The 26,805-nt window shown below is 52.8% G+C and overlaps 2 protein-coding genes across 8 annotated transcripts in view; one reads left to right on the top strand and one right to left on the bottom strand.

Moving 5' to 3' along the window:
• Positions 1–16,536, top strand: part of Megf8 (multiple EGF like domains 8) — a 41,086-nt gene extending 24,550 nt beyond the window's left edge. For 2 of the 3 annotated variants that reach the window (XM_004873013.4, XM_004873012.4), the window contains 13 exons: positions 315–478; positions 1,323–1,467; positions 3,819–4,050; positions 5,178–5,301; positions 5,477–5,690; positions 5,925–6,139; positions 10,321–10,528; positions 10,698–10,857; positions 11,042–11,234; positions 11,910–12,080; positions 12,203–12,333; positions 13,086–13,218; positions 13,745–16,536. In XM_004873013.4, coding sequence (XP_004873070.2) covers positions 315–478; positions 1,323–1,467; positions 3,819–4,050; positions 5,178–5,301; positions 5,477–5,690; positions 5,925–6,139; positions 10,321–10,528; positions 10,698–10,857; positions 11,042–11,234; positions 11,910–12,080; positions 12,203–12,333; positions 13,086–13,218; positions 13,745–15,004 — 3,350 coding nt within the window. In that variant the 3' untranslated portion in view covers positions 15,005–16,536. The remainder of the gene's footprint in view (positions 1–314; positions 479–1,322; positions 1,468–3,818; positions 4,051–5,177; positions 5,302–5,476; positions 5,691–5,924; positions 6,140–10,320; positions 10,529–10,697; positions 10,858–11,041; positions 11,235–11,909; positions 12,081–12,202; positions 12,334–13,085; positions 13,219–13,744) is intronic. The other variant, XM_004873014.4, reaches the window with a different exon arrangement.
• Positions 16,537–21,946: 5,410 nt separating this feature from the next.
• Positions 21,947–24,221, bottom strand: Cnfn (cornifelin). Of its 5 annotated transcripts, none has more exons than XM_087200769.1 (5): positions 24,088–24,196; positions 23,353–23,532; positions 22,784–22,894; positions 22,286–22,422; positions 21,947–22,192 (listed from the first exon to the last, which is right to left on the bottom strand). In XM_087200769.1, exons 2-5 carry the CDS (start codon positions 23,387–23,389, stop codon positions 22,103–22,105), a joined length of 375 nt encoding a protein of 124 aa, XP_087056895.1. In that variant the 5' UTR covers positions 23,390–23,532; positions 24,088–24,196; the 3' UTR covers positions 21,947–22,102. The 5 variants fall into 5 exon arrangements, with proteins under 5 accessions (XP_087056895.1, XP_004873068.1, XP_021106610.1 ...); XM_004873011.3 differs by having other exon boundaries at positions 23,353–23,473; positions 24,088–24,167; XM_021250951.2 differs by having other exon boundaries at positions 23,353–23,564; positions 24,088–24,150.
• Between the last annotated feature and the right edge of the window lie 2,584 nt (positions 24,222–26,805).

The raw sequence follows: 26,805 nt of genomic DNA, 5'->3' as shown, positions 1-26,805 counted from the left end.
CCTGTGACTCTCCTCCCTTATCTCTCCTCCATGCTTTGATCCAGTCTCTAGACATTCTGTCACCCTGTCCCCCTCCCACCAGCTTGTCCTAACTTCCCAGCCATTGATTCTGTCTTCTCTCTCCCGGAGTCACTAGTGATTGCCCTTTAGAACCCAGAGGGAGGTGTTGGGAAAGACTCCTAGGTCTCTGGGCTCAGGCCCTGGGGAGGTAGTGGTGTGGTCACTGAGAAGGGGATCCTGGGAGGTTGGTGGGAGGACATTGCTGGTTGTCAGCCCTGTCCCACCATCTCTGTGGTCATTCTGCTCCTGTGCAGGTCTCTATGGCCATTCTTCAGTCTACCACGAGGCCACTGACTCTCTCTATGTATTTGGTGGCTTCCGCTTCCACGTGGAGCTGGCAGCCCCATCCCCGGAGCTCTATTCCCTGCACTGTCCTGACCGCACCTGGAGCCTGCTGGCCCCCTCGCAGGGGGCAAAGGTCAGAAAAAGTGGTTCAAACAGATAGCTGTAGAGACAAGAGGGAAGTGTCCCCTGTACCTAGTGTCCCACGGATTGGCTCCCTCCTGAATTCCTCTGGCCTTCCCTTCTTTGTAGCCCCTTGCACTGAACTGTGACATCCTGTGGTCTCTTCTTTCTGTTCCTGATTTGGAGGAAAGAATCCTTAGCCAGGAGGTCAGAGCCATGGGTTCTGCCTCAGCTCTGCCCTGACTCTTGGTGTGGCCTGGCGGGTCTCTTTCCCTCCTGGGCTCCCCGTCTATAAAAACATAGGACTGGGCTGGGGATTTAGCTCAGTGGTTCTGTTGCCTGCCTTGCAAGCACAAGGTCCCCAGTTCAGTCCACAGTATCAAAAAAAAAAACCAACCCAAAAAAGCCATAGGACTGAGGCTCCTTGCATTTCCTACCTTACACGGGTATGAGGGCACAGGGAAGCCATCTGTGCTATAGGGACAATTGTGTGTGTGTTGTGCACATACATTCAGAAGCCCCTTTGGGGTAGAAGGAGACCACAGGGAGCCTCATACCCCAGCCCAGCTGCGGAAATCACAGAGGAATGGGGTTTTCATCTCGAGTCTGGGCCAAGTTCATGGGGAGCAGCATAGGTCTTGGGGCCTCCAGGGAAAAGGAGATGACTCTGTGGGTTACTCTGAGGGATCCAGGAGGTCCTAGAGGAGTGAGGTAAGATTTGAGGGAGGTGAGGATTGGATAAGTAAGAGGGGGTGGGCAGGAGGGGAAATTCAAGGATGCAGGTGGGCTGGGAGGGAGCATGTGGAACAAAGGACTGGGCTCTGACTGGCCATCCCTGCTTTGTGTCGCTCTGACAGCCCCACCCTAGACTTTTCCATGCCGCAGCCCTGCTAGGGGACACCATGGTGGTCCTTGGGGGACGCTCGGACCCTAATGAATTCAGCAGCGATGTTCTGCTCTACCAGGTCAACTGCAACGCCTGGCTTCTGCCCGACCTCACCCGTGAGTCCCCCTCACTCTCCTTGGGGGGCTGGGGGACATCCAGGGGAGCCTCGTATCTGTCCTGGGACCCCCACTCATTAGAAGGCACTCAGGCCAGGCATGGTGGCACATGCCTGTAATCCCAGCACTCTGGGAAGCTGTGGTAGGAGGATCACAAGTTTGAGCCCAGCTTGGGCAAGTTAGCAATTTAGTGAGACTTGTCTCAAAATAAAAAGTTAAAAAAAAAAAAGGACTGGGGGTGGGTGGGGGTGGGGATGTAGTTCAGTGCAAAGGCCCTGGGCTCAATCCCAATACCACAAAAAAAAAAAGGCCAGGGTTCCTTGTACCCAACAACAAACCTGTCTCCATATTTTCTAAAGACCATGGAGAAGTCCTTCTTCCTTCTTTTCACTTTGAAATTTTTATTTTTATTCTGGTTATAAAAGTAACATTCTTTTTGGTACTGGGGATTGAACTCAGAACCTTGTGCTTGAGAGGCAGGTCACAGCACCACTGAGCTAAATCCTCGGCCCTACATTCACTATTTATAAGTTATAGAATTGGAAGAACAAAACCCACCCATGATCCCACTCTCTAGAGACAACCACTGTTGTGTGTGGGCAGTTTCTTTCCAAGCTTTGCTGTTCATAGGGTTGAAATGGGCTTATATCTCACCTTTGTGGGGTTTTTTTTTTTTTTTGGTACCGGGGATCGAACTTGGGACCTTGAGCTGGCGAGGCAGGTGGCAGAACCACTGAGCCAAATCCCTGGCCCACAAATTTTTTTATTTTTTTATTTTTTTGGTACCGGAGATCAAACTCGGGTCCTTGCGCTTGTGCAGCAGGTGGCAAAACCACTGAGCTAAATCCCTGGCCCACCTTTGTGGTTTTTTGCAGTGCTGGGTATGCTCTTCTGCTGGGCGATAACCCCACCCCGCACCTTGCCTTTTGATTTCACTTAGTGTTATGGCTGCGTTTGTATTTCTGGGCCTGTCTCCTTTCCCTTTTCATCTCTGATTTTCTCTCTCTAATTCTCTTTTTTTCACAATCTGCCTTCCCTATTATCTGTGTTTCTGTCTCTATTTTTTGTGAGGCTTTAAAAAACCGAAGAAAAATTCATGTAACATAAAATTATCCATTTTGGGGCTGGGGATTTAGCAGTTTCACCGCCTGCTGCACAAGCGCAAGGATCTGAGTTCGATCCCGGTACCCAAAAAAAAAAAAATTATCCATTTTAAAATGATCTGTAGCCCGCCTGCCTCACAAGTGCAAGGTTCTGAGTTCAATCACCGGTACCAAAAAAGAAAAATTGATCTGTAGGGCTGGGGGTGTAGCCTGGTTGTAGAGGGCTTGCCTGGCATGTACAAGGCCCTGAGTTACATCCCCAGCACTGTAAAAATAAATACATTTTAAAAAATGATCAACTTAGTGGTGTTTAGAGCCAATACAATGTTGTGTATGGAGTTACCACCTCCATCTGGTTCTAAAACGTTTGTCTCTGTTTTCTTGTTTGTGTTTTGTTTTGTTTTTGTGGTACTGAGGATTGGACCCAAGGTCTCACACATGCTAGGCAAGTGCTCTACCACTGCATCCCTAGCCCTCCAGTGCTTTATTTTATTTTATTTTTTTCCTCCAGTGCTTTAAAAAAAATTTTTATTTTGAGACAGAGTCTTACTAAGTCACCCAGGCTAGCTGTCTTAGTTACTTTTCTCTTGTTGCTGAGACAAAATACCTGACACCCAAAGTTAAAGGGGGGAAAGGTTTATTTGGTTTATAGTTCCTAGAGGTTTCAGTCCATAATCGACTGGTTCCAAGGCAGGGTGGCAGAGGTGCAACAGTTCATGGAGGCCTGAAGATAGCAAAGCAACAAGAGAGTTTAACAGTCTTTCTGCCCCTTTCATGCTATCCAGACTACTGGGATTAGGGCGGTGCCAAACCAGTCACTCATGTGCAGTGGTTTAGTAATGACATGCCCTTAATCCCAGCATCACACATTCCAGATTCAACCACCTCTGAAAAAGAAAGCCCCACTTCATCCACATGAAGCTTTGGGGGGACATCTAAACACAAGCCATAACACTGGCCTTGAATTTGTGGTCCTCCTGCCTCAGCCTCGTGGAGTAGCTGGGATTCCAGGCAGGCACCACTGTTCCTGGATTGTCTCTGTTCTCATTCCCCACTCTACCTTTCTCTTCCTCTCTTTTGCTGTCTGATTCTTTTCTTTATTTGTCCTTACCTGTCTCCTCCCTGCCTGTCTGTCTCTGCCCTCTTCCGTCTTTATCTCCTCTAGGTGACCTTTCCGACTGGCTTCTTTGTGTGGGTCTCTTCCTTACATCTGCTGTTCTCTCTGAACACCCACCCATCTTTCCTCAGGTCCAGCCTCTGTGGGACCCCCAATGGAAGAGTCTGTGGCCCATGCAGTGGCTGCAGTGGGGAACCGCCTGTACATCTCTGGGGGCTTTGGGGGAGTGGCCCTGGGCCGCCTGCTGGCGCTGACCATGCCCCCTGACCCCTGCCGCCTGCTGCCCTCACCTGAAGCTTGTAACCAGTCTGGAGCCTGCAACTGGTGCCATGGAGCTTGCCTTTCCGGGGACCAGGCTCACAGGTAACCATGTGACTGACAGGTCACCACAGGCAGGAGTGGTACCCTTTTAGGGGTCTGCACTATGCCTCAGGAGCCTACAGGCTCACACATGGGGAAGTGGATGAATCATCACAGGTGGGGTGGCCTGGGGCAGCTTCAGTGGGGAGCCCTGCTTGTGGGCTAGGGTCTCTTTCTGGAGGAGTTGGGTTTGAACTAGGCCCTGAACAACTGGTATCATTTAGACCAGCAGTGTAAAAGTAGGGCTACGCCTGGCATGTCTGAGAGGACAGTCCATACTGGGGGACCGTGAGACTGGAAGGGTGGGTGGAGTCAGCTCAGAAAGGGCATCCATTGCATGGCCGAGGCCCTTGGTTCTGTCCCACTCCACAGTTCCCTCATCTGCAGTTCGGGAATCCAAACATCTCTGCAAACCAAGGGGTTCCTAGGTTTGCACCAACTCACTTGACTACTCCTTGTCCTGCCCTGATGTGTGAGGCTGTGCTGGGCTTTGTCCCATGAAGTATGTCATCATGTTTACTACAGGAATCTGAGTGGCTCTGACTTTAGGGTGCTCCCCTGGGCTCCTGGGTATATGTGTAACAGAAGGAGCACCCACTAGTTTTCCAAAATGCGAAAGTTTGAAATACATGTATCTCCATAGATTTTGGGCAAGGGATTGTGGACCTGCACTGTAGGCAGTGGACAGCCACAGAAGGTTTGAGCAGGAGGGGGCAAGGCAGGCCTGGGCAGTGAGATCCCCGGGGCTGTTGTGAGGGTCAGATTGGTGAGGGGAGGTGGCAGGGGGATCAGGAACTAGCTAGGGCAAGACCCTGGAACTACCTAGGAAGAGCCCTGAACTAGGTGAGTGGTTGCAACTGGGTGGTGAGGAGGGCACAATTGGAGAGAAATTCAGGAGGCAGAAGGCCTCAGAGGCTGAAGGAGCAGGAAGGCATGGGTATTTCTGATGTCTCCAGCCTGAGTGATGGGTGGACATGGCACTGTCCATTACCAAGGGCTGGGTGGACCAGGATCGGGAGGTCTGTGCCAAGGCCAGCTTGGGTCCTGGTGTGGAGGGCTGCAGGAAGATTCCAGGAAGTAGGAGGTTGGGGCCTGGCTGGAGTGAGTGAGCCAGGCCTCTTGCCTCCCAGGCTAGGCTGTGGGGGCTCTCCCTGCTCTCCAATGCCTCGCTCCCCGGAGGAATGCCGACGTCTCCGGACCTGTAGTGAGTGCCTGGCCCGCCATCCCCGGACCCTGCAGCCTGGAGATGGAGAGGTAAATGGCCTGGGCAGGAGAAGCAGGTCCTGGCCCCCACTCTGGTCAGCTCTCCTGCCCACACTGGGGTCTCAGGAACCACTAAGCCCGTCAGCTGTGGTTGGTCAGGAAGAGCTGGGTCAGGAGAGGTGCTGGGGTCCCTGCAGACCCCACCAAGCCTGTCTTCTCCTGCTAGGCCTCTGCGCCCCGCTGTAAGTGGTGTACCAACTGCCCCGAGGGTGCCTGCATTGGGCGCAATGGCTCCTGCACCTCGGAGAATGACTGTCGCATCAACCAGCGAGAGGTCTTCTGGGCAGGGAATTGCTCAGAGGCTGCATGTGGGGCTGCTGACTGTGAACAGTGCACACGGGAGGGCAAGTGCATGTGGACGCGGCAGTTCAAGAGGACTGGTGAGCTGAAGTGCTCCCTCCCTGAGAGGGTTTGGAACCCTGGATCCTAGGTCTGAAGGAGGAGGCTAGGCCTAGACTCCTGGGTCAGAGGGAGGAGGCTGGGCCTGGACTCCTGGGTCAGAGGGAGGAGGCTGGGCCTGGACCCCCAGGTCTGAGGGAGGAGGCTGGGCTTGGGCCCCTGTGTTTGAGGGAGAAGGGCTGGACCCCAACTCTTCCCTGTGTCTCCAACTGCAGGGGAGACCCGCCGCATCCTCTCAGTGCAGCCCACCTATGACTGGACATGCTTCAGCCACTCTCTGCTGAATGTGTCCCCGATGCCAGTTGAGTCATCACCCCCACTGCCCTGCCCCACCCCCTGTCACCTCCTACCCAACTGCACTTCCTGCCTGGACTCCAAGGGTGCGGATGGGGGCTGGCAACACTGTGTCTGGAGCAGCAGCCTCCAACAGGTACTGCTCTGGCCTCTTTGGCTGGGGCTGGCCTTTGTGTTTCCTCTGTCCTGCTCCTTCCTCCATCCCCGTCATAACTCCAACCCCACCATCTTGTTCTCCCTCCTCCCACTATCATTTCCTTCGTTCATCTTGTAAATCCCCTGCTGTTTTCCTGGCCATGCTACTGTGCCTACCTCCTGAACTCCGTCTGCAGCCCTCTCGGTCTCCAGCTCTCATGCATTCCCGCTCTATCCTCTGTCTGTCTGTCTCTGTCTCTCTCTCTCTCTCTCTGTCTCTGTCTCTTTCTCTCTTTCTCCCAGTAGCACTAGGAATTGAACCTAAGGCCATTGCACTAACCCACACCCCTAGCCCCCCTATTTTTATTTTGAAACAGGGTCTTAATGAGTCACTAAATTCCCCAGGCTAGGCTTGAACTCGTGATCTGTGAGTGTTGGGATTACAAGCGTGTGCCACCATGCCTGGTTCTTTCCATGACTCTCAATGTCATATCTCCTTAATCTCCTTTTTCTGTTTCCTTCTTCATCTCTCTCTCCCTGCACTGGTAACTCTTGGTGTAAAAGCAGACAACTCTGAAGCACCTTTTATTAAAATAATAGGGCCAGGGATTTAGCTCAGTGGTTCTGACGCCTGCTTCACAAGCGCATGGTCCCAAGTTCAATCCCTGGTACCCCCCCCCAAAAAAAGAATTTAGGGTATTTGATGAAATCTGAGAATAGGAAATGCTGCTACTTTGTTGCTCTTGGCCCTGTAGCCTGTAATTTCAGTGATTCTCCACACAGCTGGATCCTTTGGTCTTCCTTGGCTTTATCATCAGCATGCATGGCCTCATTGACCCTCATTCATTTACCTTTCTAATTTCACAGTCTTCTCTCATCAGCTCACATTCTCAAGAAGAGGCTCTGACCCAGTTTGTGAGTCAGGTGTCCGGCCTTGGTCTAGTGAGACATGCTAGGGAAGCTTAGGAGTGCGTGGTTCAAACAGGGCAGGGCAGGGCAGGACCTTGTCTGTGTCTGTGGCTGGAGAGCATTGTTGGAGGTGCACCATGTGTCCGGGACAGTCTGCCCCATGAATGCATAGCACATCCTCTCCATTTCCAGAATATCTGCTCCAAAGATACATTTATGTAGCGTGATTCAGCTATCCCTGTTGCAGACGAAGGCATTTCATTCACATTCCTCTGTCTCGTTTGGCAGAAAGTGGGTCTCAGTCCCAGTACTGTGTACTCCTCTCATACCTTGACTGTGCGAGTCCCAGTGGAGGCATGCCTGCTCACCATACCATGGCCCACTCACGCAGGGCACAGCGGTGTGGAGAAAACAGGACACTTGCCATTAGAGCTTCTGTGTCGAGAGTAACTGTACAAAGAAACCGACAGTACTTCCCGCATGTTCCAGCCCAGGAGGGCAGGGCACAGAGGAGCATAAGCACATAGAGCGGAAGCCCCACCTGGCAGCCGCATGGTGGCTCATTTCCCTTATGATCAAAAGCTCAGGCTCCCAGCTCAGCTGGATCCAGGTGTGAATCTAGCTACACTACTTCCTAGCTATTTGACCTTAGGTGAGTCATTTCCCTTGTCCTAAGCCTTTTTCTTTTTTTATTTTGAGACAGGTTCTTGCTAAGTTGCCCAGGCAGGATTCGAACTTACAGTCTTCCTGCCTCAGCCTTTCAAGTTCTGGTACTACAGGCATGGCTGCTGAGCCAGTGCTGCTGCTCTTGTAAGGAGTGGTGCTGGGAGGGCCGATCTGGCCATCCCCAGTTGCACCTGCTGGGAGGATTCCCAGTCCCCACTATGTGAGACACTCCCAGGGGATCCCTGTAAGGGTTCTCCAGGGGTTCAAAGTGTAGCAGAAGGGCAGAGGTCCCCATGGTATTGATCTGCAAAAGCAGAGGTCTCTCATCTCCAAACCTAGGGTCTTTCTGGCAGTGTAAATATTCTCCCTAAATAGTCTCAAGATTTCCATGGTTTATCTTTTCGGGGACTCCTGGGACCAGAAAGCGACATGAGAGCACCAGTTGGCATGTGCAACTCTTCCAGCACCTCTGTGCCTCCAGGATCAGGTGCCTGAAGGGCATGGGCAGCTCACAAGATGAGTTACTGGCCAGGATGGAGTCAGGAGGGTGTGGTGGGGGCACAGCCTGCCCACAGGAACCACACAGCACAAAGTTGATGGTGCATATGAAATTGGAGGGGACTTTTGCCAGATCATTTGACTTTCATGAAATCTTGTAGATTCAAAGTATTGGGTTGGATTTTTTTTTTTTTTGAGACAGGATCTCACTATGTAGTTCAGGCTGTCCTTGAACTCACTATGTGGCCCAAGCTGGCCTCAAATTCGAGGTGATCCTCCTTGCCTCAGCCTCCCAAGTGCTGGGATTGCAAGCCTGTGCCACCACGCTTGGGTTTTTGTTTTTTTTTTTTTAAGACAGGGTCTTGTTCTATAATCCAGGCTGGCCTTGAACTTGCATTCCTCTTGCTTCAGCCTCCCCAGTGCTGGGATTACAGGATTACACAGCTGGCTTGAAAGTTTTATAAATATCACCACACATACCAAATGTAAAAGATGTGCAGGTCAGACCTGCTATGATTTGGCTCTAAGGTTCCAGATTTGAACCATCTGGCATTGTTCTTTGTGATGCCTTTGACCTTAGAACCTGGGGACAAGCGACCCAGTGCTGTCCTCTCTGGCCTGCCTTCTTTCCTCCTCTGCTTCCCTCCCACGAACAAATTCATTTGAACACCTTCTTTGGGTGCTTTGCTAAGCTGTGGGGTGTGTAAGCGGATGAGCTGGGATCCTGCTCTTGGAACTTAGGTTCATGTGTCTTTTCCCAGAACACAGGGAGTGGTTTATAGTGTTGGGCATCATTGCATTTACTAGTAGACAGGTCACAGCAGAAGGTGCTGTGTGACACTGAGGACTCGGGCACTCTGCCCCTTCTCATACACATTACCCCACCATCTGCCAGGGGTGCACTGACTTTAGATCTGGAAGCCCAGCCTGGGAGAGAAAGAATTTTTTTTTTTAAACAGGAAAGGGGCTAGAAATGTAGCTCAGTGGTAGAGCACTAGCCTAGCATCCAAAAGGCCTTGGGTTCGATCCCCAGCACTGCATAAAAATAAAACAGGAAAAATAACACAATTTATTACAAGTCTAAGGCATGGGAATATTAGACTCCTTGGCAGCGATTCTGCCTCTGGCAGTTCAGCAAGGCTCAGGTCATGGCCAGCCCAACCCTCAGTGGACTCAGACCTCCAGCCACAGCAATCAGGGTTTTCTATTTCAGGACTGCATGGTTGCTTTGCTTTTTCTTAAGTGCTTTTGAGCAACTGACCCAGATTAATCTCTTCCTTCTTTTACTTCATTTAAGGCCAAAGCAGTAAATAAAATGCTCTTACACACTGAGGTAAGGTCCCAAGGGTCTGGGACTTCATTGTGCATATGGTCTGGGTCCAAATACAGAAATGGTGGCTTTTGTGTTGCTGCCTGGCCCCTCACCCAGAACTCCTCAGCTTCCCAGCCTGGGGTGGGAGAGGTCTTTTGCCCAGCAGCCGAGTCCATGTTTGTCTAAGCAATTGTGGCTTGCAACTCCACTGTTGAAACTCTGTGTGTGTGTCTAGGAAGTTGCCTGCCTTTAGTGGTGGGAAACAGGAGTGGTGGCCTGAGCTGGAGAGAAAATATAGCCAGTCAGAGGCTGAGTGTAGCTCACTGGGAAAGCACTCACCTAGCATCCTCAAGGGCAAGTTCCAACCCCAGCACCAATAAAGATGGTACAACTGGGTCTCACGGAGGCTGGAGATGGCGGCCCAACAGCTACCTCTCCCTCTGCCTCACTTCTGCCTTTAGTTTAGGTCTCATCTCTACCCCTTTGCATACCTGCTCTTTTCCTGTCCTTCCATGTCCTCTTCATTTCCATGTCACTTGTTCATCCAAACATCCCTCCAACCCAAGTCTGTGTGAACTTCCCTCTCCAGGATCTCCCTGGCCCAACTTCCAGTCCTGATGTCTAGTTACAAAGGCTTGGGAGGGAGGCCAGGGTGGCCCAGCTGGTGCCCTGGGCTGGCTGTGGTCAGGGAGGGCAGGGCTTCCAGGAGAGTGCAGCCTTCGGAGAGCTCCACAAGGTTGTGTTTGACCCCTCCCTTTCCCTGCCTCTCTCTCCCCGACCCACTTCCCCTCCCACAGTGTCTGAGCCCCTCCTACCTGCCCCTTCGATGTATGGCTGGAGGCTGTGGGCGGCTGCTCCGGGGACCTGAGAGCTGCTCCCTGGGCTGTGCTCAGGCAACCCAGTGTGCCCTGTGCCTGCGGCGCCCCCACTGTGGCTGGTGTGCCTGGGGGGGCCAGGATGGAGGTGGCCACTGCATGGAAGGTGGACTCAGCGGCCCGCGTGATGGTGAGAAGGATTTGGAATGGCAAGGGGCCAGGCTGGGGTGTGGTGCACAGAATACAGAGGGTACTGTTGGTTGAGTCTCAGATGTATAGCTCACAAGCAGGGGGATCTGGGTGGGTGGGGGCAGATGGTGCAGAAGCACCCAGTTGAAGCCCTGAATCTCTGGGACCAGGGCTAACATGTGGGCGTCCTGGGGCGTCCTGGGCCTTCCTGTCCTGCCCCCCTGAGGACGAGTGTGCAAATGGGCACCATGACTGCAATGAGACCCAGAACTGCCACGACCAGCTCCATGGCTACGAGTGCAGCTGCAAGACGGGCTACACCATGGACAAGTGAGGCTGTGGCTGGGCTGTGGGTGGGCAGCAGGGACCACACAGGCCTAGGGGAGCCCTTGGGGAGCATCGAGGGGTAAGCATGAGCAAAGCAGGCAGAGGCGTGAAGGTGATGGCATTGAACCGGAAGGGGAAGGTGAGCACCTGCTCTAGCCGTGGTCCCTGACCCCCCTCTGCCCCACAGTGTGACGGGCCTGTGCCGCCCTGTGTGCGCCCAGGGCTGTGTGAATGGTTCCTGTGTGGAGCCTGACCACTGCCGCTGCCACTTCGGCTTTGTGGGCCGCAACTGTTCCACAGAATGTCGCTGCAATCGTCATAGTGAGTGCGCTGGCGTGGGAGCCCGAGACCACTGCCTGCTGTGCCGCAACCACACCAAGGTGGGCCGCCCTGGGCCTCAGACCCCTGATGTTGGGACCCAGGCCTTTGCTTGTCTTCAGCCTGTGATCTGGCATGGTTTTCTTTAGTTTTCTGTGGTGCTGGGGTTCAAACCCAGGGCCTCCCATATGGTAGGCAATGCTCTACCACTGAGCTACGTCTTCAGCCCTTCTCATTCAGAGTCCTCATAAGTCGGGGACAGGGAAGCAGTAGCAGTCTGGCCTAGAAAGGTGTGAGAAGCCTCTTGGGGGGACTGCAGTAGTGGACAGATTATGGGCTTGGGCAGGAAGGCAGGTGTGGCAGCTACATTCCCAACCTTTCTTATTTTTTATTTATTTATTTTGGTACAGGGGATCAAACTTGAGACCTTGTGCTTGTGAGGACCTTTCTTTATTTTTTATTTTGAGACAGAGTCTTGCTAAGTTGCCCAGGCAGGTTGGGCTTGAATTTGCGATCTTCCTGCCTCAGCTTCCCGAAACAGCTGGGATTACAAATATGCTCCATCACACCTGATTGTGAAGGGGTTTTTGAGCTCAAGATTTAGGGCTAAAAGTAAGCAAGAGAATGTGGGGCTGAGCACAGATAGGCAGGGATGGTCCATACCAAGTGCCAGTCCCTCATGTCCCCCTGCCCTGTGATTCTCCAACTCTTCTGACCACTCTGACCTGGGTTCCCAGGGCAGCCACTGTGAGCAGTGCCTCCCACTGTTTGTGGGTTCAGCTGTGGGGGGCGGGACCTGCCGCCCCTGCCACGCTTTCTGTCGTGGCAATAGCCACGTCTGCGTCTCCAGGAAGGAGCTTGAAATGGCCAGGAGGGAGCCTGAAAAGTACTCACTGGATCCAGAGGAGGTGAAAGAGGCTGGGGCCTGGACCCCCGGGTCTGAGGGAGGAGGCTGGGCCTGGACCCCCGGGTCTGAGGGAGGAGGGGATGGTCCATGCCTTTTTGTGAACACTTGTCCTCCCTTGGCCAGATTGAAAACTGGGTGACCGAGGGTCCTAGTGAAGATGAAGCTTTGTGTGTGAACTGCCAGAATAACAGCTATGGAGACAAATGTGAGAGCTGCCTCCATGGCTACTTCCTCCTGGACGGGAAGTGCACCAAGTGAGAGCAAGGGCTGGGGCCCGAACCCTCTCACTGGAAATAGTTCTTGGGCCAAACTCTGCCCCCGTCTTCTGTCAGAAGAGAGTGAAGTGTCCAGGGACCTCAGGCCAGGCAGAGGTGAGGGAGTGAGTTGGGCTCAGATGAGAGATACCCCCTCAGAGGCCCTCACTGAGGTGCAGGCTGCAGAGCAACCTGGTGGAGACAGGCTGGCAAGAAGAGAGGGCTTCTGAGGAAGGAGGACTTGAAACCCCCAGCTCCATGCCCTTCCTTCTGAGTGTTTGAGTGGCTCAGGTCAGTTCAGCTGGGGTTCCAGTCCTGACTGCCACTTAATGGCTTTGTGGCCTTGGGCAATTGGTTTGACCTCTGTGAGCCTCAGAGGTTATGTGTATTAGTTAGCTTTACACAGTGTCTGACATCTACAACGTAATGGAAGAGCAGTTGAATTTAGTTCACAGTTTCAGAGGATTTAGTCCATGGTCAACTAGCTCCAAGGCAGAAACCTGGTGGAAGTCATGGCAGGGTAAAGACACTCAGTTCATGGAGACCAGGAAGCAGAGCAGAGGGACAGCCAGAGAGTGAAGGCTGGGGACCAGATATAGTATCCCAGGTCACATCTCCATGACCCATCCAGACACACCTAGAAGTGTGCCCCACCAATCCCACAGCTGGCTCTCAGGCCAGTTAAGTTGACAATTAAGCCCAACCCTCTCATCACAAGAGCTCCATAACACAGTCTTCTTCCCCACCCTCAGATGCCAGTGTAATGGTCACGCAGACACCTGTAATGAGCAGGACGGGACGGGCTGTCCATGTCAGAACAACACAGAGACAGGCACATGCCAGGGAAGCTCCCCCAATGACCGCCGAGACTGCTACAAGTATCAGGTATGGCGGGGGAAGGGAGCTCTGGGCCAAGGTGTCCACTTCTGAATCTGTGATCTTGAGTTAAGGTCAACCTATTAGACTGTTACTGAATCTCAGTCAGTTTCCAGCCCTGAGTATTGAAGTCAAAGACCCAGGATGGGGCGCTCTCAGACTGATGTAGAAAGTCTCCATTACAGATAGTCACCAACTTGAAGGTTGTCAGTGCTGGAAAACCCATGTCATGGTAACTTAAGACAAAAAGACAAAGTATTGGTTCTCAAAACAGAGGTCTGAGGTCTGTCCTCCAGAATGACTGCATCCAGGTGGACCTCAGAGTGCCAAAGTCACTGGGGGTGACACCAGGGACAACAGTGCTGGAATGTCAGGTTCCAGTGGTGTCCACACTGCGGCAGGGACATCCTGGGGGACTGGCCTGGCCACTGGTGAAGGTTTAGGGCAGTGACTTACCATCAGGTGCAGGTATTAGCTCAGTTTTCCCTGCCTGAGCTCAGCCCTGATGCTTCCTTCACCCCTGCCCTGCCCACAGTGTGCCAAGTGCCGGGAGTCATTCCACGGGAGCCCGCTGGGCGGCCAGCAGTGCTACCGCCTCATCTCGGTGGAGCAGGAGTGCTGCCTGGACCCCACTTCCCAGACCAACTGCTTCCATGAGCCCAAGCGCCGGGCCCTGGGCCCTGGCCGCACCGTTCTCTTCGGCGTGCAGCCCAAATTCACCAACGTGGACATACGCTTGACACTGGACGTGACCTTCGGTGCTGTAGACCTCTATGTCTCCACCTCCTATGACACCTTCGTGGTCCGCGTGGCACCTGACACTGGCGTCCACACTGTGCACATCCAGCCGCCCCCGCCCCCGCCCCCACCTCCTGCAGATGGGCCCCGGGTGGCTGGGGATCCAGGAGGACCAGGAGCTGGAAGTGGGCCAGGCACATCCCCAGAGCCACGGGTACGGGAGGTGTGGCCCCGGGGCCTGATTACCTACGTGACAGTGACAGAGCCATCAGCGGTACTTGTGGTCCGAGGAGTGCGGGACAGGCTGGTCATCACCTACCCACATGAGCACCATGCCCTCAAGTCCAGCCGCTTCTACCTGCTGCTGCTGGGCGTGGGGGACCCAAGTGGGCCCAGTGCCAATGGCTCAGCCGACTCGCAGGGCTTGCTGTTCTTCCGGCAGGACCAGGCCCACATCGACCTGTTTGTCTTCTTCTCTGTGTTCTTCTCCTGCTTCTTCCTCTTCCTCTCTCTCTGTGTGCTCCTCTGGAAGGCCAAGCAGGCCCTGGACCAGCGGCAGGAGCAGCGCCGGCACCTGCAGGAGATGACCAAGATGGCCAGCCGGCCCTTTGCCAAGGTCACCGTCTGCTTCCCACCAGACCACACTGCCCCAGCCCCTGCCTGGAAGCCAGCAGGGCTCCCACCACCTGCCTTCCGGCGATCTGAGCCCTTCTTGGCACCCCTGCTGCTGACAGGGGCTGGTGGACCCTGGGGACCCATGGGAGGGGGCTGCTGCCCACCGGCCATCCCTGCCACCACTGCAGGCCTTCGAGCTGGGCCCATCACCCTTGAGCCCACAGAAGATGGCATGGCCGGTGTGGCCACGCTGCTTCTCCAACTGCCTGGTGGGCCCCATGCACCCAATGGAGCCTGCCTGGGGTCAGCCCTTGTCACACTGCGACACAGGCTTCATGAGTACTGTGGGGGTGGTGGGGGTGCAGGTGGGAGTGGACACGGGGCTGGTGCAGGCCGGAAGGGACTCTTGAGCCAGGACAACCTCACCAGCATGTCCCTTTGACCTCCAGAGTGTCCTCAGCCACAGCAGTCAAGTCACCTGATGGGGCCACTCTGGACTGGGGGCCCCTGGACACTGGCTTCTCAGAGACCACTGGCTTCCTTCCCCCAGGGGTCCCTTTTGTTCTGCATTCAGCAACTATTTATTGAATCCTACTTTGTGCCAGGCACTGTTGTGGGCACAGAGCAAAGCAGGAAGTGAGAGAAGATTCTCTGATCTCTTGGGACTTAGGTTCTAGTGAAAGGAGACAATCTGGACAGATATAAAAAGCAGGGTAGTTTCAGAGAAGGACAAGTGTTATGAGACCTCAGCGGGATATGGTGGTGAAGGATTGTGAGGTAAAGTGGATTGTGCATTCCGAGAAGCTGTATTGAGGAAGAAAGGAACTGGCTATGGGAAGAGCATTGGGAAATGAATTCCAAGAAAATGGATCTGCAGGGCAAAGTCTGGAGATGAGAACCAGCTTGTTTTATTGGAAGGACCAGAAAATGTGATTGAACCAGATCAAATATGAGGACATGAAAACACGAGATTGGGGACATTCAGGACCTTCTGAGCCCTGGGCAGTTTTTGGTTTTCTCTCAAGGGGAATGAGAAGCTGTTGGATGGTTTTGTGGGGCAGAGTGTCAAAGTCCATGCCTATTTAGCTATGGTGTGGGGAGCAGGTCAGAGGGGGCAGGAGAGGCAGCAGGAGGACAAGGGATGACAGTGGGCTGGATCAGGGTAATGGCACTGATGCAGGATGAGTGTGGAAGACCCAGTGAGGGTATGGATCCCAGGGTGAGAAATGAGACATCCAGAGTGACCCTAATGTTATGACTTCGACTGATGGGATCGTTTATTAAAAAGGGCAGGTGGGCTTGGGACGATGAGCATCTAGGTTTGATGTGAGAAACCTTTTGAACATTTCAGTCAAGTCCAGCTGGTCCAGTGCAGGAAATTGGTAGTGTTGGTGAAGGTGGCAGCTGAGGAGGGACAGTGTGACTAGCAGTGAACAAGAGCGAGAAGCTTCGGCTGCTGCCACCCCTGAGCTTAAGGGACAAAGCTCAGTAATGGCACTACCTGGCCCTAGAGTCAGGGTTACCCAGTGAAGCAGGAGCAACCAGGAAGTCTCAGAAGAGGCAAAACTTCTGCCTGAGATGCCCTCCAGGCAGGCGTGGGGCTTCAGTGGGGGTGGAGGTGCTGGAGTTGGAGTTGAAGAGGGACATGGTGGGGTCATTACCCACTGCTGTCTTCCAGGTAGTGATGTCTTGATGACTTTAGGGGCCACCCCACCCAAGCCACCTCCTAGAACCTCTGAGCTCCTCCCACTTGAGGACCCCTTCCTCCAATCCTAGCTGTCTTCCTGAATTTGGGACTCTCCCAACACTACAGCCCCTAGCTTTTGGTCCTTGGAGGGGCTGGGCCCTGCATCTTCCCCTCACTGGGGGCCCTTGTCTGAGAGGGCCCCCCAATATGTGCATGTTGGAGGCAGCTGGGGCTGTGTTTGAAGAGGAGGGGAGCGACTGAACAAATAAAGTGTGGGGAAGACCCAAGGGTCTGATTGTGATCTGCATGCTGGAGAGGAGTGAATGGGCGTTGGCTCTCTGAACTAGCACCTGAGCTGTTAACTGGGATGAATGCCCACATCCTGGTGCCACCGGTAAGCTCAGTGACCTGGGCCTGGCTCCTGGGTGGTGAGGGGTGGGCCTGACAGGAGCTCTTGGTCCTCCAAAGGGCTGAATGGAACGGTATAGTGGTGTACACCTGTAATCCCAGTACTCTGGGAAGCTGAGGCAGGAGGATCAAAAGTTTGAACTCAATCTCGGCAACTTAATGAGACCCTGTCTCAGAGGGCTGGGGGTGTATCTTAGTATGAATGCCCTGTACTTAGGAGAAATAGGGTGGTGGGGGGCTGTGGGTAGAGATGCCTTTGACTTTCCATAAGTCCCTGCCACAGGGACACCCCAGTTTGGCTCAGGAGGGAAGGCAGACTCCCCTGGTTCTGAGCACAGGTTTTATTCTGGGCCCTGATATAAGACTGAAGAGTTCAAACCAGATAGCATGGAATCTGAGACAAGGCCCTACCATGATGAGGTTTGTTTGGTTCAAGTACACGCTCAAGGTCAAACCCAGACGCTAATATGAGAACCATTCTATCTCCTCGTCTTCTGGGCAAGCACAAGCCCATATAATGAGGGCAGGCGGGAGCCAGGGACCTCTATCTTTCAGCCTTGACTCACCTGAGCATCTTCCTGGGAGTGCTCAACGGGGTACCTGTTCTGTACAATCCAGCCCCTAAACACAAGCTGTTTGCTTCAGGTGGATTAGTCAAGGGCACGACACTGGTAGGGGTTGTGTGAGTCTCCAGTGTGGACTGTGAATAACAGTATTTTCAGACTTTGTGGACGATTTAGGGAATTTTCAGAGATTACTTTGACATAGGAGTTTTGCTATTAGGAATGGACAATAGCACCTACTGTCCAAGATTCGACTATGAATGTGACACTTACTGAATACCATGGGCTAAGTTGTTTAATTTTATTTGATCTTTCCAACAATGGTAGTAGGTAGGAACTACGTAATCTCCATTTTGCCGAGGAGAGACAAAATTTAGTTGTCAGGTGTCAGCTGCCTCTTAAACCCCAGCTGCCGGACTGAAACACACATCTCTGTTGTGCCTGTGTGGAATGTGTGCCCAACTTGGCTTAGGTCGACATAGCTGAGACCTATCCCAGCAGACAGTGGGCCCTAGGGTCTTCTGATTGATTTTTTGTGGAAGTAAGGTGGAATTGACCAACTGAGACCGGAGAGCAGCAGGTCATGCTGCCCAAAGTCAGGGAGTCCCAAGCCAAAGGGGACTTGCCCTGACCCAAAAAGATTTCCCAGGTGGGCACAGTGGCACATGTCTATAATCCCAGCACTGAGGGAGGCTGAGGCAGCAGGATTGCAAATTCAAATCTTGCTTAGGCAACTCAGTGAAAACCTGTCTCCAAAAAAAAGGGCTTGGGATGTAGCTCAGTGCAAAGGCTTTGAGTGCTATCCCCAGTACCACCACCACCACCCAAAAAGGAGTGTGTTATGCTTCAGCTCTTTAGATAAGGTTCAGCAGTCTCCCTGTGACTTGGCTTTCCTCAGAGCATTTGTGCCATGACTGGGCCTTTTCTGTGGAACACAAAGCCACTCTACCTTTTACTCCTGTTCCTGATCCGTGCATGCTGCTACACCAATGCCACGTGGCCTCTGTCCACACTTCCTCTACGTCAGCTTCTCAGTTCTCGATTCTCCCTAGATGCACTGGTATGCAAGAGGCTCATGGTGGGTGAAAGAAAGCCTGGCACAGGGTGCCAGAGGCCTGGCTTTTAACTGTGTGTGTATATCTGCCAATGCCCTGGAGGTTTCAGGCAAGGGGGCGTTTTACCTAGGTCTGTAGCCCTCCAGGCACTTAATCTTGCCAGAATCATCCCTGGGAGATTTGTTCGCCCATTTTTAGGATATGAAAGCTAAATCTCTTGCCTATGAACTCAGGGCTAATTAGGAGCAGACCAGATTTTGACAAGCCTGAACCTCTGTTGCCCCAACATCATCTCCAAAGTCACTTTTCTAAGGCAATGCCATCCGGTTGGGATCAGCTACAGCGGGCCCCACAATGTTCCAGGGCATAGCAATGTTCTGAGGACATAGCAGTGGACAAGGTCCCTGCCCTCATGGAGCTAGTAAACCAGTGGGGTGCCTGGTAATAAGTAAATGATGCAGTATATTAGAAAGTGACCAGAAAGGGCAGATGGCACTTACTATTTAATGTAAGGCAGGAAGAGAAGGCCTCTTTCAGGATGTGAGAGAGGGAGGGATTCACACAACATCTGAGGGAAGAGCATTCAAAGCTGAGGGAACAGCCAGGGCAAAGGCCCTGAGGTAGAAGTGTGCCTAGCATTTTAGAGAAGACAGATTCATGTGGTTGGAGCAGAGGGAGGCAAGGGAAGGCAGGAATCACACAGGGTCACAGAGGGAGTAAGAGCCAGATCCTGCAAGTCCTTGGGCCACAGTGAGAACTCTACTCTCAGGGGATGGAGCCATGGGAGGATTCTGAGCGCAAAAGGCATGTGATCTGACTGAGGACTTCAGAGGAGTCTTCTGTGCAGAAGCCCAGCAAGGGAGCCACTGTGCTCCTTCAGGTTGAAGAGGAAAGAGGGCAGCAAGGTGGGTAGCAGTCGTTAGATTCTGGATATATCCTGAAAGTAGAGCCAACAGACTGGGTGCTGGGTGAGAGAGGTAGTGATTTAGCAAGGGGAAGGAGGGAGCTTGCAGGTTCCTGAGATGGGAAGAATGTGGAGGAAGAGGGCTGGAGGATCAGAAGCAGGGTTTGGAACCTGTTACTTTTGAGGAAGTTCTTAAGTACTCTAAGTGAAGTTGTCATTCAGTGGCAGGAGGCAGCGGGAGGATAAAGCAAGTAATACGATATATTACTATTAGGGTAATTCTATTATAAATAATCTAATAGTAATATTAACAATGAAAATTTTTTTAGCTCAAGCTTTCATCTGTCCCACCGCCTGTTCTCATAATAGCCTTTTGATATATTACGGATTCTTACCCTCAGAAGAAAAAACAGGTTCAGAAAGGGTTATAAGCTGACAAAGATATCACAGTAAGTGGCAAAATTTTCAGAATGGATCCCAAGTCTTGAATACTCTGTAATCTGCCAGTTGCTTTTGAGAAATGTTACCATGCAAAACCTTGGTCCGCACAGCACAAGGGAAGCCAGCTTGTCAAAAGGCAAGGAAGAGACAGATATGGAGTTGCATGCCTGTAACCAGAGCACTCTGGAAGGCTGAAGTAGGAGGATCAAAAATTCAAGCCAAGTCTGGGGAACTTAGCAACTTAGTGACTTATCGAGACCCTCCCTCTAAAAAATAAACAAAGGGTTGGGGATATAGCTCAGTATGAAGATCCTGGATTCAATCCCCAGTACCCTCCCTACATCCCCAAAAGAGGCAAGTTGGTGGTACAAATAAAACTTTATTACAGTGAGCTAGAGGATTAGATAGTAGACCCAGAGGGTCAGCATCTTAAAGGACCATCTTGCCAGGAAGCTGATGCAGGAGTGATTTATATAGGAGATGGGTGATTGGCTTCTCACAGGTGGAGGTTTGTGGCCACATGATACACATCTGATTTTTCTTTTTCTTTTCTTTTTTTTTTTTTTTTGCAGTCTTGAGGTTTGAACCCAGGACCTTGTGCATGCTAGGCAAGCACTTTATCAGTAGGCTATATTGCTGATGTCTATTCTTTTTTTTTCATTACTTTTATTGGTACATTTTAGGTATAAACTATGATAATAATTGTCATTGGGAATCTGCACCTTTACATGATATACCTTGGTTCTTATTTTTTCCCCATTCCCCTGCCACCCTTCATCCCCTCCACCCCTCCTATTTACAAAGACTTTGTTTCCATTTTTTTTCTTTTCTTGTATTTATTCCTTTCCCTTCTTTCCTTTCCCCTCCCCCTTCCCCTTTGGAACTTTTGTTTCTATTTCACATTATCTATTATACATTTTGATCCTTATTTATACTTTGAGTTTTGCACATCAGAGACTGTGATGTCTATTCTTTGTTTTGTTTTGGTTTGGGTTTTTTTTGGTACCAGAGATCAAACTTGGATCCTTTCACTTGTGAGGCAGGCGGTGGAACCACTGAGCTAAATCCCGGCCCTGTGATGTCTATTCTTAAAGCTCAGTGTCATAAAAAGAGTTGAATGAACTGGATAACCCTTCAGAATTCATTTTAGTTCCAGAGAGCCTTAAGCTTGACAGTTCTTTCCTTTGGAGACTCAAGCCTGTGAGAGGTGTGTGAAAGCCAAAAGTCCACAGATGCTGAATGAGTAGGGGAGAGCATTCCTAAATTTTTTCTTTGAACTTTAGTGCCTAGACTCTGCTAATGTAATGGTGTAACCTGGGTCCATGTCTCACAAGGTCAAAGAATAGAGTATAGGACAAAGGAGGTAAAAAGAAGGAAGGTTTATTAAGAAGAGAGGAATAGTTCCCAATAGTTGTGGATTCCCCCAGTGACTGTTTGTCTAGGAGTTTTAATATAAAAATATGACAAGGCCTCAGACAACTCTGAGTCAAACTAAGGTCAACCTGTAAGACTAAAACAAGCTTACTTAAACTAGAAATGGGGCCTATAAGGATCTGAGGCACTTAGCAAGCATAAGTCTGCAGTTACCTCTTGGCCTCTATCCTACCCAAGTGGTTCATTAAAAGAACAAAGTGAAGTCCAGCACATGGGAGGCTGAGACCGGAGGATTGCTGTGAATTCGGGGCCAGCCTGGGCTACATAGCGAGACCCTGTCTCAAAACAACAACAACAAAACAGAAACAAAAAACAAAGTGGGAAAGAGAAAACATGTTCCAGATAGGTAGGAGCAGAAATTGTCACAGTGGGCATCCATCACCCTGCTTGATACCTTGCTTTTTACATCCCTGGACTTAACTGTCCACTGGTTCTTGTTAGGTTTTTTTTTTTTTTTTTTCGTACCAGGACCTTGTGCATGCAAGGTAGGCATCAGAACTACTGAGCTAAATCCCTGGCCCAATGTCAGCTCTTGACTTCTGGCTCCTGCTTGTCTGTCCAAGGCCTGGTGGTCCAGACTCTATCTTGGACCCAGTGCCTCTCTAGTTGCCTGCTACCTTCTGCCTAACTGGCCTGTCTGTAACACCAAGACTCCCTTTCTGGTTTCGCTTATCTTCAGGACGTGTGCAGAATTTCAGACTGGGGATCTGCAGCTAAGCACAGTAGTCTTATTGGCCAGGTGAGGACACCTGGGCTTAGAGAGGGACGACGTGCCAAAGCCAAAGTCCTCACACAGCCGGTCTCCAATGCCCGACTCTTCCATCCACATCTGGGCATTTCTCCTGTGTCACCTCCATCACCAAACCTCCCTCTCCACCCAGATTCCTGGGACAAAAAAGATGTAGGCAGGCTTGGTTTTCAAGTTTTTATTGTAGGTGTATTTTTGGCAGTGGGACCGGGGGCGGCGGGTTAGACTCTCCCGGAAGGGGCCGGAGGAGGCCAGGCCAGACAGTGGCAAAGGAGGCGGAAGGCGGGGCGGGGAACATCTTTACCCTCGGATCTTCAGCTCCCGCGCCATCTGACAGAGGGCGCAGGGCAGACAAAAGGTGAGGGCCGCCCAGTCGTGCCCGACGGAGCCCTGGAGGGTGGGAGAGAGAGGTCAGGAGCGCTGCTGGCGCCCCCGGAGGCGGGTCCCCCGCGCCCCGCTCCCACGGGCCCGGCCGGCGCGCACCTGGATGTGGTAGCGCTCGCGCATGCCGGTGCGCAGGGAGTGCAGGCCTCCGGGCAGGTAGGGCGTGCAGCAGCACTCGCCGAAGTCGTCGGAGATGCGGCAGGCGAGGCACAGGGGAGCGAAAGTGCCGCACAGACCTGGGCGGGTCGAGGACACAGATCAGAGGCGAGGCTGGCGGGCGCGGCTCAGCCTGGGGCGGGGGCGGCGAGGATCCCAGAGGGAGTTGAGTGTAGGACACAAAGGAGAAGTCCCAGAGGGGGCTGGGGTCCGAGGAGGGGTGGTTTAGCGTTTGAAGAGGAAGCTGGTGTCACCAGGACAGTTGAGGGTGAGAGGGGAAGTCGAGAGTTGGAAGCTGAAGTCGGGGCCCTAGGAGTGTGGGGATCCTGGCAAGGTGGAGGAGGGAATGCAGAGTCCCCAGAGAGGAACTGGAACTGGGAGGGCGGCGGGAGCTGGGGTGAGCCTCCCTCCCCTCGCCTTCCGCCTCCCCGGCACACTCACAGACGGGCATGTCGTTGCAGCAGTCAGTGAGACCCGTGTGCCAGTCACTGAGCTGAGACTGGTAGCAGGTGCTGGTGCACTGGGGCTGAGTGGTCACTGGGTAGGACATGGCTGCGGAGCGGGGAGAGGGGTCAGCAGACAGCCTGGCTGGACCTCCAGGGCCCCATGCCCCTGCCACCCTTCCCTCTGCCGGGCAGTCTAGGCGGGGCCACCAGGCCGCCCATGGAGGGGACACCACTGCGCCTCCCTGTCCCTTCTGCCACATGTGAGCATGGACGCCCCGGTCTGTCCCTTTTGCCTGCTGCCTCCTGCACATTTGGTTGAGATGGCCTGGGGTGGAGTGGGGTGGGGTGGGGGCTCCTGCAGGTCTGAGGAAGGGTGGGCACCGCCTCCAGGCAGGGCCTGGATATGCCACCTCCTCCACCATATCTGAGTCTGGGTTCCAGCATCTCAGGGGACCTCTGGGGTGGAAGCAGCTGCCATTTGTCTTCAAAGCCAGGATGCCCAGGGGAGGGAGGCAGCCAGGTTCCAAGTACTACGAGGGTTGCAGGTCCATCCAGCAATCCCACCTTTGCCTTTCACGTTGTCGTGCATCTCAAACTGCATTTTGCTGGCCTTAAGGAGGCGGTGGTGTAGATGCAGAGGTGGCTGGAGCAACGGTGCTGAGGTCTGTCCAAGGGATACTGGATACTGGGGAGGCGAGGGCAAGGGACTGGGGCACTGGGGGGTGGGCTCTCAGGGGGAGGGAGCTGGGGAGAAGGAGGCCAAGTCAGCCTGCTGGCTAGGAGAGACATGGAATCAGGGATGGGTAAGTGGGGGCGAGAAACTCGCCCATCTCTTTACAGCTGCCCGACAGACCCCAGAGGACCCGCCTCATACCAGAGACAGAGATGCACAGAGACTGAGAGACCAAAGGCAGAGGCAGGGACAAGGGGCAAGAGCTCTGAGCCAGGTGCCCATAGAGAGGCTGCCAGTGATGCCCACATGTTCCTGTCCCCTTGAGTCCTCTGTGAGTCCCTTTCACAGAGGGAACCTGAGGCTCCATGAGGCAAAGAGAGAAGCCCAACTCTGATGGCCCAGACCAAGGTGGGTGGAAGAGGAGATGCTGAGCCCCAGAGTCCAGACTCAACCTAGTGCCACTCAGGTTGAAAAAGTAGACTCAAGGGGGATTGAGAAAGACAGATATCCAGAGAGAGGACATTGCAGGGATACTCGAAAGGAGATGCGAGCAGAGTGGGATGGTGGCAAAGCAGAGGAGAGGTGCCCAGCCTCAGAGAGCAGAGGGAAGAAAGGGCCACTCCTACCTTCAGGCTGAAGATGCAGTGATGGAGACAGAGATGTAGGTGACACAGGCACTGAGTTCTCCGTCCCAGGCCAGGAGCTTCTTATATGGGTAGTGCCAGACAGCCCTGGGTGGGGCTCTGACGGAGGTGCTCGGGGAGCCAAGCCGGTCTGGTTGACCCTCTTCCCCGCACTGGGATTTCCAGCCCTGCCTCTCCATTCCCCACCCCCATCACTTCCCCTGATGCCTCACCTCCTAGGACCGAGGAAATAGTGTGAGTGTGTGGGGGAAGGAAGGGGAGGCAGTTGGGTCACCTGCACAGACCCAAAGAGACTGAGACAGAGATGGAGACGGCATGGGGGATGGAGAGACAACCAGGAAGCGGGATAGGAGGGAGCAAGAAAAGAGACTCAGAGAGCTGGAGAGAAACAGGAAAACGGAAAGTTGTGGAAAGGTTCTGAGGCAGAGAGGGATGATTGGGACTAATAGCAAAAAGGAAAATTAGGGTTCAGAGAAGAGAGGCACAGAGATGGCCAGGTGGAGGGCAGCAGAGTAGAGGGCAAGGGAGGGCAGAGGCAGGGGTTGGTAGAAAGAAGAAGGCCAGGCAGTTCGCAGAGTGCAGAGGGGGCTCCCCTGAAAGGCTCCCTGTCTTCACGCTTAGTGACTTCACCACTTCCTGGGGAGAAGAGGGCTTAGTGAACTGTCACTTCCCCAGAAGAGGAGGATTGTCCTCCCTTTCAGGGCCAAGCGATGAAGTAAGACATGGTGTTTGAGGGAGTGATTCTTGGCGGGACCACAGTCAATACTCACACCTCACCTCAACTCCAAATTGGAAGGTGAGGAGGGTGCGGACTGAAAGAGAAGTGAAGTACATGGATGCGGCCCGAGTCACACCCTAAGTCCTAATAGTGCAGAAAAGTGGGGCTGGGTGCCCTGGAACCCTCGTTCCAAGGAGGAGGAGCCTGGAACCTAGACCCTGGGGTCTGAGGGACCTGGAATTCTGGGGTTTAGGGTATTGAGGCTTGGACCCCTGAGTGTAAGGGAAGTGTGGCTGGGGCCTCGACTCCCGGGTCTGGTGGGGGCAGCTGAGGGAGGAGGAGGGCCCTGAGGGAAGAAGGGACTGGAGTCTGCACCCTTTAGTTTGAAGGAGGAGGACATTGGGCCTGGACCCATGGGTCTCATCTCCTTACACTGTCCTGCATGTTTCCTGGGTAGGTTCAGGTCTCTGGGCACCAGAGGTGAAGGCTGGAGTCCTGAGTCGCTGAAGTCTCCCCTCAGCAAGCTTGACAGGGTTGGAGGTGACTCAGTGAGGGAAGCGTTGTTAGAGCTGGGTGAGGTTGCCAGTACAGGTGTTACCTCAAAAATGTAGGAGGCACCAGAAAGTTAGGGTGTCACCTGTAGAGAAGGTGCTGTCATCACTCCACAATGTATGGATATGGGGTGATGGCAGGTGGATCACCTGCTGGCCTGGGATCACGACTTTCCCCCCACACCCAACACACAGGACCCAAGGCTTTGTCTCTAGGCTCCACCCGGATGGCTGGCTCTCTTTGTCCCCAGACCAGTGACAGAGCTCACGGTCTTGGCTGTGCAAGTCTGTCACTTGGTCTGGGAGGCTGCATGTCTAGAGGGCAGCTCTTCAATTCGTCCTTGTGTCTGTTTTCCCACCTCAGCATCTTCATCTCTCTAACTGAATCTCTTTCTCTCCTCATCTCTGCAAATCTGCTTCCAAATATTGGTCTGTATTCTCCATGCTCTTATCCTGGGCTCTCTGTCTGCTGTCCCAGGATCTCTCCTCCTCTCTCCCTTTCTCCAGGCCTGTCCCATGGAGGCAGCCACCAAGCCCCTTTCCTCCAGCTGCTTGGACTATGGGCTGCAGGTGACTCAATGTCAGTCATTTCTGGGGACCCGAGATTTCCAAGATGACAATCTGAGTTGTCCTCAAGTTTCCTCTTCTGATGCAGCCTGGCGGGCCCAATTAGACATAACAACTCATGTAGATGAGGAAATCCGGAACTGGGGAAGCTGTGAGGTGGCCTGGTGGGGCAAGAGGGGAGCCCGGAGCAGGAAGAGGTAAAGCCTAGGAGGTGGAGGTTTGCCTGTGGCTCAGCCAATAGACAACTAGCCTGTGTCCTCTTCATATGGGGTTATTCAATAAATACAGGATGGGGCTGGGGATTTAGTTCAGTAGGTCTGCCACCTACCTCAAAGGCGCAAGGTCCCGAGTTCGATCCCCAGTACCAAAAAAAGCCCCCCAAAACAACAATAAATACAGGATGCCTAGGTCAATAGGAATTTCAGATATACAATGAACTTTTTTATTGTACCGGGGATTGAACTCAGGACCTTGTGCTTGTGAGGCAGGAGGGGTGCCACTGAGCTAAATCCCCAGTCCCCACAATGAACTTTTTTTTAGTGTTAGTATGTTCTCTATGCTATACTTATACTAAAAATTATTTGCTTATCTGAAATTCAAATTGAACTGGACTTGTTCTTGTTTTTTTGACTTTTAGGTGCTGGGCCTTGCACATGCTAGGTAAGTGCTCTATCACTGAGCTACATCCCCAGCTTTAAAAATAAATTTTTTTTTTTTAAACAGGGTCTTGCTAAGTTGCCTAGACTGGTCTCTAAACTTGCAATCCTCCTGCCTCAGCCTCCAGAGTAGCTAGGATTACCGGGTTGCACCACTGCACCCAGCTGGACTTTTACTTTTCTTTGCCAAGCCTGGAATCCTGACTAG

Source organism: Heterocephalus glaber, unplaced genomic scaffold, assembly GCF_053883595.1.
Source record: "Heterocephalus glaber isolate CG9 unplaced genomic scaffold, H.glaber_assembly_v1.0 deba00001744, whole genome shotgun sequence".
In the NCBI taxonomy this organism is placed as follows: Eukaryota; Metazoa; Chordata; class Mammalia; order Rodentia; family Bathyergidae; genus Heterocephalus; species Heterocephalus glaber.
This window is presented reverse-complemented; position numbering and strand designations above follow the sequence as displayed.